General features: G+C 38.6%; 1 protein-coding gene across 1 annotated transcript in view; it reads right to left on the bottom strand.

Annotated features, from left to right (window-relative positions):
• Nucleotides 1–232: 232 nt before the first annotated feature.
• CHST13 (carbohydrate sulfotransferase 13) overlaps nt 233–12,727 on the bottom strand; it is a 48,921-nt gene continuing 36,426 nt past the window's right edge. Inside the window, exons 2-3 of the mRNA XM_081316339.1 lie at nt 6,774–6,856; nt 233–3,210 (exon numbers count right to left, since the gene is read on the bottom strand). Of these exons, the coding sequence (XP_081172465.1) occupies nt 2,365–3,210; nt 6,774–6,856 (929 nt within the window). The 3' untranslated portion in view covers nt 233–2,364. The remainder of the gene's footprint in view (nt 3,211–6,773; nt 6,857–12,727) is intronic.

Raw genomic sequence — 12,727 nt, 5'->3', positions numbered from 1 at the left:
TAACACCCTTCCCAAGCTGGCACCTTTCCTATATGCTGGGATCAAACATGCAGAATTCCCAGCTAATAAGCTAGCTACATATCCCAGAGATTGCAAACTTGGTGCAATGGTGTGCATGAATGACTCTGGAGACAGGAGAAAGAGCAGCAGACTAGGCAACAGTTAGATAAGAGACAGCTGAATCAGCAGAAGGAATGAGTGTGAGGCAAACATCTCAGAAGGGACCCTCCTTGGATTATAAAGATGGGGGAGAGAGGTATTTTCAGTCTTACAAGATTCTGTTAATGTAATCTTACAATAATGTTAGGGTTAGTTCATCTGAGGGTGCTTCTAGTCTGGCCTATTTTGCAAAGCTGACAATTGGAGACAGATTTGAATTTGAATTTGAATTCTGAATTAATCACAAAGTACCTTGGGTAACTTTGAAAAGTTGCCCTCCTGTCACTTCATTCCATCCATAAGAACATTCAATCTTATTGCCAAATGTCTCATCGTAAGAAAAAGCTATGGTCAGAATCTAAGCTACCTAAAATTAAAGCTTGGAGTGATACTGGGGCGCTGCACAGGTGAACTGACTAATTCAAACTCTGAACTATTCAATCCTCTCTTGGGAATTCATTCTCTCCTACTAAAAGCAAGTAACTATGGGGTGGAAATGCCACATTCATACAGCAGGAATCAGCAGAACCAAATCATGTCTTTAATATGTATGCCCTATATACTTCATGCAAACAAGTACATTCGGTAGCGTATGGCATAAATCAAATTATTCAGACAGAATCTCTATTAGATTTGAATACCCCCGATTCCCAGACAGTCTGAACATGCTTAGTGGGACTTATGGGTGTTAAAAGCCAACACATCCAGACAGCACTAGGTTGGGTGATGCTGTTGTACAATAACTCCACTTCCAACCAATTTACATAAATGAGGGCATATATTTTGGTATACACAGAAATGTAACCATGTGGAGACAAAAATGCCAACTTAAGCAAAGCTGTCCAGGTGGACTGAATTAAATGTGGTCTTCTAGGATTGTTGCTTCAAGTAAAACCCTCCAATTTTACCAGTTAAATTTTTGTTTCTCTCTGTACAGCCTAATTCCACATGCAATCTCTGCCTCCGAAGCCATACCCTGATTTCTACAGTAAAACAGATGCTCCCACTTAGAAAAAGGAGACAGCTATTTTAGACAGAAAACATGACTGAGACAATATAGCAATGCTCTACAAAAAAGGCACTGTTAATGATTAACCCAAGATGTGTCTTCTGGGGGATACTGTTTAAAGGCACAGCAGAACCTCTGATCAATGCTCTGTTCAGCTTTCACAACTCAGTACTCTCCAAATGTGCCAGATTCCCATTATCACCCATGAGAGCTGTCATATTGGTAAGAGAAGACAGGTTTTGGTCAAACATATCTGGGGAATGCCTGTTCCAGAAGAACAATCGGTTCTCTTCTTAAAACTCTCTCTGAGATCAATCCAGTTTCATATATAAGAATTCTAGTCAAGTGGACACTGCCCAAAGTCCGCTGACCTCCCAGTGTCTTTGGTATCACCTACAAAAAATACAGTTCTAAGGGAGTTCATTTCTCCCATCTGAATGAGGGTCCACTAATTAAACTGAAGAGCTTTATTCTGGAGCATAGTTTGATTAGGCCTACATAAAACAGGACACCACCACAATTTTTGCACATACCCAAAACATATTCACATGAAAAAAAGGCCAAGGCAAATAATTAAATATTTCTTTTGGTCAAGATCTTCTCACACAGACAAATCTGCACAGACAAGTGGGCAATCCACTAAGCGTCACTCCAGTGCAAATTGATGGAATCTGCATGGCAGCAGAACTTGATGGGAAAATGCAGGGGGTGGGGGGTGTTTCCAAGAAAATACAGTTCTCTGAAACACCAGCTGCAAGGATGGTACAAGGGGGAGACACAGAAGACTCTTATCTAATAGACAATTCTGCCTCTGTTTGCAATTAGATACTTCTGGCTCATATTCCCCTTTACTCCATCAGTGTGGAGGAGAGAGGTGTGAGGGGATTATAACTGAACACATTAAATGCATGCACATTTTATTATGTCTCCTACTTCCACACAGATTCTCCCACCTCCTGACAAAAGGACATAGTTCCAGTGCTTCCTAGAAACAAATGCTGTTTGGTTAAGAACAGGAGGAAGGATATACAAACCATCGTAGATTCTGTCTACTGAAACAGGAACAAAATACGGAGAGAAGTCTTTGTGCTGATCAAACATAAACAAAAAACAGGCATAGGTAGAACTGTAAGCATCTCATATCCATGTCTGTTGATTGACAGCAGAAACGATGAGGAAAGGGCCTATCACCAGCCTCATCGTAGATGTAAATAAGAAGGGATGGTGTAATTGAAGAGCAAGTAATCCATCTTGTATAAATTAAATAATCTTCTTTGGTAGAAGGGGCTGATATTCTTGAAGAACTTTGCAGTCAGGTTGTTGTTGGTTCTGATGATCTTAGAAGAGGAGGGGAACTTGATGCCTGCATCAGCCCCAACCAACTGCAAGATATAGTTGGCATCATCAGTCAAGGTCTCATACTTGCCAATGATATCATAGTGGAGAATGCATGGATGGCAAAGGGAGTGCACTCGCTCCCAATGCTCGTTGAAAGGCTCCTCACGCTGGGTCTTTGGATCCAACAGATAGTACACAAACTCCTCAAAACGCACATCATGGCCACTTTCCAGGGCCTCGCTGCTAGGGTCCTGACGGTGCCGCCGGATTATCTTGGTCCCGTAGCGTTTATGGAATGCCGTGTTGTAGTTACGGGTGAATTTGTTCCGGTAGGCTGAGACCAGCCGTTCCAGAGGCTCCCGTACAAAGATGAACTTGAGGTAGTTGCGCAAGCGGTAGTTGATCTCAGGAGTGCTGTACTCAGAGAGAGTGTGAAGGTTGGCAGGTACGTGAGCTTCATGTGCTGGGATTTCCAGGGGGTCCTGGTACTTGCCCTGCCCTGTCAAGACCATCAAGACCCTCTTCCAATTAGTGCAAGCCACCTTGGGGACATAGCAGTAGAGCAGCTCATGAACATCGTCCACCACCAGGTGCCGCAAGTCATCTGGAGTTAGGAGGCGTCGCTTGCGGGTATAACGATGGCACATACTGCTCAGCAGCTCCCTCCTGTGCCGGTGAGTTGCCTGCAGGGAAGATTGCTCAAGCTGAGGAGACATAAGACAAGGACATAAAGAGGAACAGGAGTCACTTCATGCTATGTGCCAAGCTTTTTTCGTAAGATCCCAATAATACTCTCCCCTACATGCTGCCAATACCTATACACAGGAACTGATATCTTTGGACACCTTTAAGATTCATCAGTAGTCGTAACATGGGTTATAATTGCTCCTTAAAATGGTGCTCTTACCCTTTAATAGTGAGGAATTAAAGGTTAGCAGAAGGTAAAAACTGGGTAAACCTGGGGGGCTTTCTTTCAGGTGGCACGTGACTGTAACCTCAGAATTCCCAACTAGAAAGTCGAAATCTGAGATTTGGAGCCCACAGACTCTAGGTCATCAGACTGGGAAGGACCAGTTTAGAGAGCAGATTACTTAACCAATTTTCCTATAGTGTGTCTCATTTTCAGTCTTAGAAATGCTGTTAAGGAGCAGCAGCAGTGAGGGGGAAAGGTAAGGGTCTAAACATGTTCCATTTTATTTTGAACTTAATTGCTTCTATGATGGATATTTCAATTGAATGTATCTGTCTGCACTGAGGCAGGGGGGGTATAAATCCAAAATTTACCTATCCATCAAAATGTGGATTCCGAATGGAAATACTCCCATACTATTTGTCATCAGCTCTTTCAAGGTTTCCGAATAACAATGGTATATCCTCTGAATGAAGGACTCCATTGTCTCTTTCCTTTCCCCCCGATCATCTCTGATTTTGTTTTAGTGATACGGAACGATTGATATGAACAATGTTAAAATGCATTAGTTTAGTATGGAGGGGCATCAAGGGCTACACCAAATGCCCAGCTGAGTGCTCTTAGCCGGAGCAAAATACTCTTGAACCAAAATACTGTAAATGTAGGTCTATCTTCATGATTTGCCCTTGGCTATTCCAAGTTTCATTTCTTCCCATAATTGGAGACCTTTCCTAGGAGAAAAGGGTGCCTCAGGTCACCAGGGATTTCAGCTTGGCTCCTGAAGGTATGACACATGACAAAATCAGGAAATACCTTTCTTTCTTGGAATTTATTCTTGATTTCCTGTAACTTCTAGCTAATGGTGGACTTCTTTTTTTAAAAAAAATTATTCCCTGTCTATCTGACATTTTATAGCACTTCACCTAAGGAAAAGTTCAGAAAAATCCCTGAAACTTCTAGGGCCTTTTGCAACATTTTGGTTCTAGGAAAGATACTATTCATGTATGGACTTTGGATATCTTTTGAACTTTCCTTATAAAAGCATAAAGCAGCATCTGTTTATAGGGGCAAAACCTTTTTCCTTCCTCCTAATTATACGTAGTTAAAACAAGGTGCTTATTTGCAGTTTGACTAAATATATATAAAGCTCTCCTTTCAGCAAGCTGTTATATTCATAAAGAGAGACAGATGAGCACATTTAGTATGCCATAAACTTCATAAATACACTTCTTTGGATGCACACATGCTTAGGCCAGGGGCGGGTGGGCACATTTAGGATGCAGAGCACATGTGATATGTACCCTCTCGATCAATGACTTTTGGTGGTGGGGCACATTCTTTTTATAAGACAATGGCTGAAGCCAATTACAAAAGTTTTTCACTAGAAGGCAAACAGGTAAGATTTGCCTGCCAGCCCAACCCCCAATTCTCTAGAATATTCCTTCCCCCTCCACTCCCCCCCGAAAGCAGATGGACACACTTATAACCAAAGAATTGAGATACGGTTATCCGCCATTTTATTTTTTCATAGAAACCTGAAGACATTTCAACAGCACTGCTGGAAGTAAAGATTATACTAAAGTTTGGTTTACTGCTTTGCAACCCGCCTATTCAAATCATAAGTTCTCATTAAAAGAGTCTTAAAAAGGAAGGCAGGCAAGGTAGGAAAATGGGCAGATATTCAGAGAGGTGTCACAGGGATTATTTTACCTAATCCTTTTCCTACATTACCTCAGGATTATGTATTTCATTCTTGGAAGTGTCATAGGATCGTATTGTTTTTATTATTCCTTCATTCCCCATATTTTATCATTTTTTAGACACTGAATATGAGATATTTCTGCTTTTCAAGTTACTTCACAGAGAGGTCCACGTAGTTTTCTTGGCAGCATATGAAAGTGGTTTGCTCTCTTTTTCTTCCAGGTGATTTTTTTTTCCTGCTCCCCAATATAGCTCACTGCCCTAGAAGCACCCGGCAGTCTGCCACCCAAGTACTATCCACCTGTTATGCTATTGCACAAAAAGTTTATTTGAAGTTCTATTTGTATTCACCATTGTTTAGTGAACCTGAAGATCTATACAAGGTGTTGCAGATTGTTATTCACTGATGCCATCCTTTGTTTTACCTCAGGCCAGGATTCCCAACTTTTATGATGAAATCCTATTAGGCAGAATTCAAACTACCGATAGATCTCCGAGACCCACAAGCACTTCATAGTAGGAGCCTCTGGAGAATTTCAGGAGGCACAATATGCTTTTCTGTTTGTAGGCGGCCGCAGTATCCAGTAGATTTTTAAGATGCCTAGCAGGACAATTTTTTTAGGGTTGAGTTCACAGTTCTAAAGTAAACCTCTTAAAGTTGGCAAATTAAGTAAACATTTGCATTTGCAATATTCTTTATATATGTGGGCATGTTTGTTATTCTGGATATATTACTCCTCTCTGTGGGTGTTCATTTAGTCATTTTCTCAGTTCTCAGTTATAACCAGCTCTTATTTCTGAGACAAAGAGAGTCAGTATCCCCCAATTTTGGTTTGTAAAAAAAATGACAAGTAGAATGGATCTGGAATGATTCAATTTCTAAAACAAAAAATTGGCATTCCAGAAAACTCAACTCATTCTAGGACTAGGTTATCAACATCACTTAGCAATATAATAGATGGTTTGGCAGGTATTAAAAGAGATGTTGACATCCCTTCTTATTATATGCCAGTTCTCAAAAGGTACTGACTGGATTAGCAACTTGGCCTCCACGCTATTTTTTGTGTGCCTCCTGATTATTTTCTGCATAGCCAAAAGGGTAAGGAAAAGGACATGAGGAATTCAGGGACAAGGGGCTTACTTTCACTCACAGGGATTATCCTGTATTTCCAAATTAGGTGGAGAAAACGTACCCTATTTGGCTCTGAAAAAACTTTACAAATAAAATATTTGTATGTTAAAGCTGTGGGCAGGGTCCAAATCTCCAATTCACAGGACAATCTGCACAACTTTATAGCAATTGCTGAGGTGGGGAGGAAGGTCACATTCTCTGCATGCAAACAGTTTTCTTCAGCTATTAATTGTCTCTCTATTTATCATTCACCATCAAAGCTGACATCAGCCAGAGCACAGAACAACTCAAAGAAGTTTGGGTGATGTGGAGAGACCTGGCCCATAGAATCTCTAAGAGTCAGACACAGCGAAACGGATAACATCATATTTATACTTGCATTTTATATTTATATTTCATTGCACTGAAAGCCGCTGAGTGTCACATTCATTGCCAAGATGGGTGGCATGTACATTTAATAAATAAATAAATAGCCTGTTCTCTTTCTTCAATTACAACCACTTTGCTTTTTGAAGTCCATTTACCTGGTCATCCTTGTAAAGAGTCTGAAGTGGACTTCGACCTGATTTCCTGTGCCAGCTAATCCTCAATATCCTGTCTTCTGCAGCTGGAAAAGAAAAAATGGGGGTGGTGGGGGGAGAAGAGACTTTAAAGATATGTGGCAAAGTTTTTCTATTTCATGGAAAGTACAAGTTTGGTCATACTTAGAGAAGGAATACAAAAAGTAAGGATGGGAACAGCATTCTTTAAATTAAGACTACTGTTGAACAACCACCCTGTCCTCATGATGGAACTTTCCCAAATATCTAAACAACATCATCTGCCTTTTGTGATTGTTCTGTCTTCCTCCTCAAAGAAGTATTAGGAAAAAAGATAAGAGGAAGAAAGACAAAATAGCACCAAAGTGGGAAAATTCTCAAAGAGCATTTGGTTAAGTTGTGTGCCTATAAGTGAGTTTCAGTTGATCTAATAATAGGATTGTCTCACTCGTTCTCTGCCCTGTTTCTCTCCCAAAACTAATTATAAAGAATAGTTTAGGTTTTGCTTTTTTTTCAGTAATAATTTTCTCTTTGTATTTTCCATTTTTAGCAAAAATTATTATTATATGATTCTCTAAAGAGAAAGTTCTGGGTACATTGTTTGCAAATATCTTTGAATTCTTCCAGAGTTAAAATATTTTTTTCCATTCTATATTAGTGGCCTTCTCCTTTAATTATAATCTTTAATTTTTCTGGTTGCCTCTGGTAACCAGCCTTCAAGGTCTGCTGTTATCATGTTTTTCTTTCATTCAGCACATTTTCCCAGGGAGATTTTTTTACACTTAAACTCAACATTTTCATACATTTTAGTAAGATTTTAAACAAACTACAGGAACTATTCCTTGTGTTTTTCAAATCTTACTTCCAGTCCATCTGGTCCCTTATGCCATTTAAAAGCTTTCCAAAATCAACATTCTAATAAACTTTTATTGCTTATTTTCAAATAAAAGGTTTTTCTTTAAGTTTTAAACTTACATAAAGCTTCTTTTGCTGCAGGTTGAAGAAAAATCACCCAGTGTAATGAAACTCAAAGAAACTATGGCTTGGGCAAAACTGACTATTCTTGCTGCCAGAACTCTAAAATCTGCTAGAAGCAGCTGGTCTCATCAGAGACAGCATCTGCAAGGAACATTCTGGGTGATCCTAAGTCCTCTTCTTCATCTGGAGAGGACTCTGGGGATCTAATTCACTCACCAGCTCCATTTTCCACTACAGTCATCAACTCTGCTAAAAATAAAGTCTTCAGTTCACCATTGCTTTCCAGGAGTCCAGGAATAGTTATGTTTTTTCTAAATTTGCATATTTTTATTCTTCAACTTTTATTTACTTAATCATTTACTGAAGAGCTGCATGAGCCCCACTTGACTCTAGGAGGAGAAAGAAATGGTGGACTGCAGACAGTTCTATGAAAAGGAGAGCAGAATGATCAAGGCAGAATGAAGAGGCGAGTAGTCTGGTTGTTCAATTATTTTTCTCTGGACAAGGAGAAGACTTGAGATCATCCCCAAGTGTTCCAAACAGTTGTTTCTCTGGCAGGCACAGAACCCTGGGAGATGAAGGAATGGCCCCCTTGCTCAAAATGTGATTGGTGCCTTTGAAAAGGACATTGAGTTTGTATGCTTCCTTTTCTAAATCACATCCAGGTACAGATAGTGAAAAAGGTTAAATATTTGGGTATATATTTATCAGCCAAATGCTCAACAATAAAAGAAGACAATTATATAAGGCTATTGAAACAAATAAAGCTAGATTTGGAAAAGAGGAACAACTTACAATTGTCACTATTAGGAAGAATTGCTACAGTCAAAATGAATATATTGCCTAAGATCTTATTTTTATTTCAAACAATTCCAATAAAACCTGAGAAAAAATTCTTCCAAGAATTAAATTCATTAATTTTGAAGTTTGTTTGGCAAGGAAAGAAAGCTAGAATAAAGATGAAAACATTGCAAGATGCTAAGGAAAATGGAGGTTTTGGACTACCTGAGTGGGTTTTGTATTATCAAGCATCAGTATTAACATGGGTGAAAGAACGGATAACTCTTAGGAATAAAAGGTTGTAATATTTGGAGGGACGTGACTTACACTTGGGGTGGCACGCTTTTTTGTGGTACAGGAAAAAAAAATTCATAAGTATTTCCAAAATCACTATATTAGAAATCCTTTGATAACAATAAGAGAAAAAATCAAAACTAAAATATATGTAAAAATTCCAGGGTGGTTATTAACGGCGGAAGCTTTTTCACATCCACATTTGGTAGATTTTGAAAAAATTTGGGCATATAGAGATATTTTAAATACTGATGGGACATTAAAATCGAAACAAGAGCTGGAAAATCAGGGTATCAACATGTCACGGTGGGTACAGTTACAAATACAAAATAGATAAGAAAAAGATGTGAAACTGTATGGGTTTTATAAAGAACAAACTGTATTTGATAAGATATTGTTAACCTCTGATGAGAAACTAATTAAGAAAATGTATAATTTTTGTTAATTTTAGAGATGGAAAGTGAACAAACTAAAGAGACAATGACAAGGTGGGCGAAAAACTTTGGTTATAATATAGAATTAGAAAAATGGCAAAAATTATGGGAGAGAAATTATAAACTGATGTCAACTGCGTATAAAGAAAATTTATATAAAATGTTTTATAGATGGCACCTGCCACCAGCAAGATTAGCAAAAATGTTTAAAAATATGTCAGATAGATGTTGGAAATGTAAACATAATTCAGGCACGTACTATCATATCTGGTGGACGTGTGATAAAGCAAAGGCTTATTGGAGAAAAATACATGCTTGGTTAGAAAAAATATTGGGAGAACATGCAGTATTTAATCCTGAATTTTTTCTATTAGGTATAACACCAGAAAAGATTAATAAGCAAAGTTTATATTTGGTTCTACATATTACAATGGCAGCAAGAATAATCTTCGCACAATACTGGAAAAATGAAGGAATACCACCAGAGGAAGAAGTAATTAAAAAAATACTGGAATGCGCTAAGATGGACAGACTAACTATGAGATTGAAAGATAAAGCAGAAACAGAATACTATCAAAGCTGGAAATTATTCTACAAATGGCTAGAGGAGAGAACCAAAGAGTAGGATTTGATTATGTATTAGCACCTTCGAACCCAGACCGCACGCTGGTTGAAAAATTAACATATGTATGTAAAGAAAAAAGAATTAATAAAAAGCTTATATATATATTTTTACAAATATGAGCTGTCAGTGTTGTGACTACTGCCTGTCGATGGCCTTCGGTTAGGCTGAAACAGGAAATAAAGATTTGTCCCATGTTTGGGGCCTAGCAAGGTAATCTAAATAGTTAACAAGCATTTAACATATATATATATATATATATATATATATATATATATATATATATATATATATATATATATATATATATATATATATATATATATATATATATATATATATGTGTGTGTGTGTGTGTGTGTGTGTGTATGTATGTATGTGTATATGTATGTTTTCTGAGGTTTTCGCGGGTGTTTGTATGTGGATCTTTGGTCATTCGGGTTTTTCCCCCGCATAGAACTAAAGGTGTAGGAGCAACGTTTCGACGGAATCCCATCCGTCATCATCAGGCTGGTGGCTTCAGCTTCCTTCTTCTGGGAGAAGCATGTGGTAGTGGCTGTTTGTTCCTCTATATATATAAAAAAACCATATTCACAAACTCCTTTGATAAATAAGTCAAACCAACAGCCTGAAAAGTCATGTGGATCAGAGGATGGTGGTATTAACTAATAGTTTCCTTTTTGAAATATTTTTCTTAACACTGTTATTTCTTTTTCAACTGAAGTATAACACTTTCTGAATGAGTTCAGCACAACTTCTCTACAGGATCCATGCCGAACAATTCAGAGTTTCCTCTGCTGCCTTTTCTTTACTCTTGCTATTCTCTTTTAAGGCAGGGATATCTCAAAAATGTATGTGTGCTGAAATTTTTCGTGCTTAAGATTCAATAAGTGGCAGCTTCCAGTAATAATTGCCCAATGCATTGCATCAGTTCTTACAACTAACTGATGTTCTTGTGCAATGTCTTGCTGAGAGTCTGTTCAAACCATAAGAAACCATCTGACTCCTTTGTGTCCCACTTTGAAGTTTCGGACCTGCTGTGGTCAAGGCAGCTCCACCAAAAAGATTTCAAGGATTACTACTATAATTGCTATGAGGAAAGGGTTTCTCACTAAAAAAATGTGTTAGTTTTAGTTTCTTACCACAAACATATTGATACCTGTTTTCTATTATAGCATCTGTGGTCCCTTTCCTCATGAGTATCATGATAATGATAGAACCACTAGATCTAGGCTGCAAAAGATGATTGCTAAATGAAAGCCAAGATCTAATTTGCTACCCATCCAGGTTTTTGCAACTCAGGGGTAATGGTCCTAATAACAACATATTAGAACAGAACTGGCTTTCCTGTATCTATTCATAACTGCTGTCCAGAGCTGCTGCCTCTGTTGGCATCATTTCTGTGATGTAGAAAGAGATGATATACTCAAGGAAGGTAAATCTCAAAATTTGATAAACCCTATCTATATAGACTGTTGATGGGCACCTGGAAAAAGCAACTTTCTAACTATTGTGTAGCTGTTAAGCTGGTCGTAAGTGCTTTCACCAGAGTCAGAGGTCATCAGAAAATGAACTTAACCACATAAACCAAACAGTTAGCCTACTCTCCTCCTTGCATGTCAGAGAAGAGCTGATGAAGCAAGCTCCTTCAGCAGAAACCGTTAGTTGGGGCAAGCAACGAAGCTGTTCACAAGGCAGGCTGCTGCTAAAGGAAAAAGCAAAGAGGAGCTGATGCAATGAACTTACAGGAAATGAATTTGAGTGGTCTAAACAGGCCTCTTCCCCATTTGGCTGTACTGTAGTGAAGAAGGAAGTGGGGTATTGCAAGCAACTGCTATTCTTGCCCACAAAATTACTGTTACCAAGACGCAAGTAAAAGCATTTTGGTAAAGTTCTAATGGACATAGACGAAGGATCTGACTGGGGAATTTCCAATTCCAGACGAAGAACTTACTCTTTATCTCACTAGCTCTGCCCAAAGGTATTCTCCCTTCCTCTATGCCTTTTCTAGCCATTATCAACATCATGACTGGAAGAGTCATTACATCCATTTTTAATGAGAGATGAAGAAGTGAAGAATACCTATCCAATTTGTAGACAGCTGAAATGTACAGCGTGTGCATCGAAAATAATCTTCTTTAGAAAAATTAGTTGAAACTAACAGAACAAAATTTAACACACATATGCAAGATTCTTCACTTAAACGAGAAATCAGTTTAATAAGTACAGGATGGCAGCAGCTCATCTTGAAAATTGTACCTATGAAAATATTTGCAGAATATATGAAGTTCTTATTTAGAGACCACAAGCAGCTTGATCATTAAGGAAAGTGGTTGATAAGTCTTGATCATTAAGGAAAGTGGTTGATAAGTGAAATTGCAACTGTGCTTATGATCTTAAAAATCATAGAGTTGGAAGAGACCTTGGAGGTCTTTTAGTCCAATCTCAGTCCAAGGCAGGAGTCTCCATATCATCACGGACCAATGGTTGTCCCATCTTTTCTTGAACACATCCAACAATGGAGCACCCACATATCTGTGAGGCAAGCTGTTCCACTGCTTGATAGTTGTCAACACGAGGAAGTGTCTCCTTATTTCCAGGTTGCATCTCCCTCTGGGTGAACTCTCAGCCATCGCTTCTTGCCTACCTCTTTATGGAAAATAAACCAACACCCTCTCCCCTGGGACAGCCTTCAAATGTTGGAAGACTGCTCTTTTCCCTCCCCTCAGACTTCTCAGCAAAACATACCCAGTTCCTTTAGCCATTTTTCAAAGGGCTTAACCCCCAGGCCCCTCATCTTACAAAGCTGCTCTTTGCTTTACAGACTTGCA

Source organism: Vipera berus, assembly GCF_964194415.1.
Source record: "Vipera berus genome assembly, chromosome: 2".
NCBI lineage: Eukaryota > Metazoa > Chordata > Lepidosauria > Squamata > Viperidae > Vipera > Vipera berus.
This window is presented reverse-complemented; position numbering and strand designations above follow the sequence as displayed.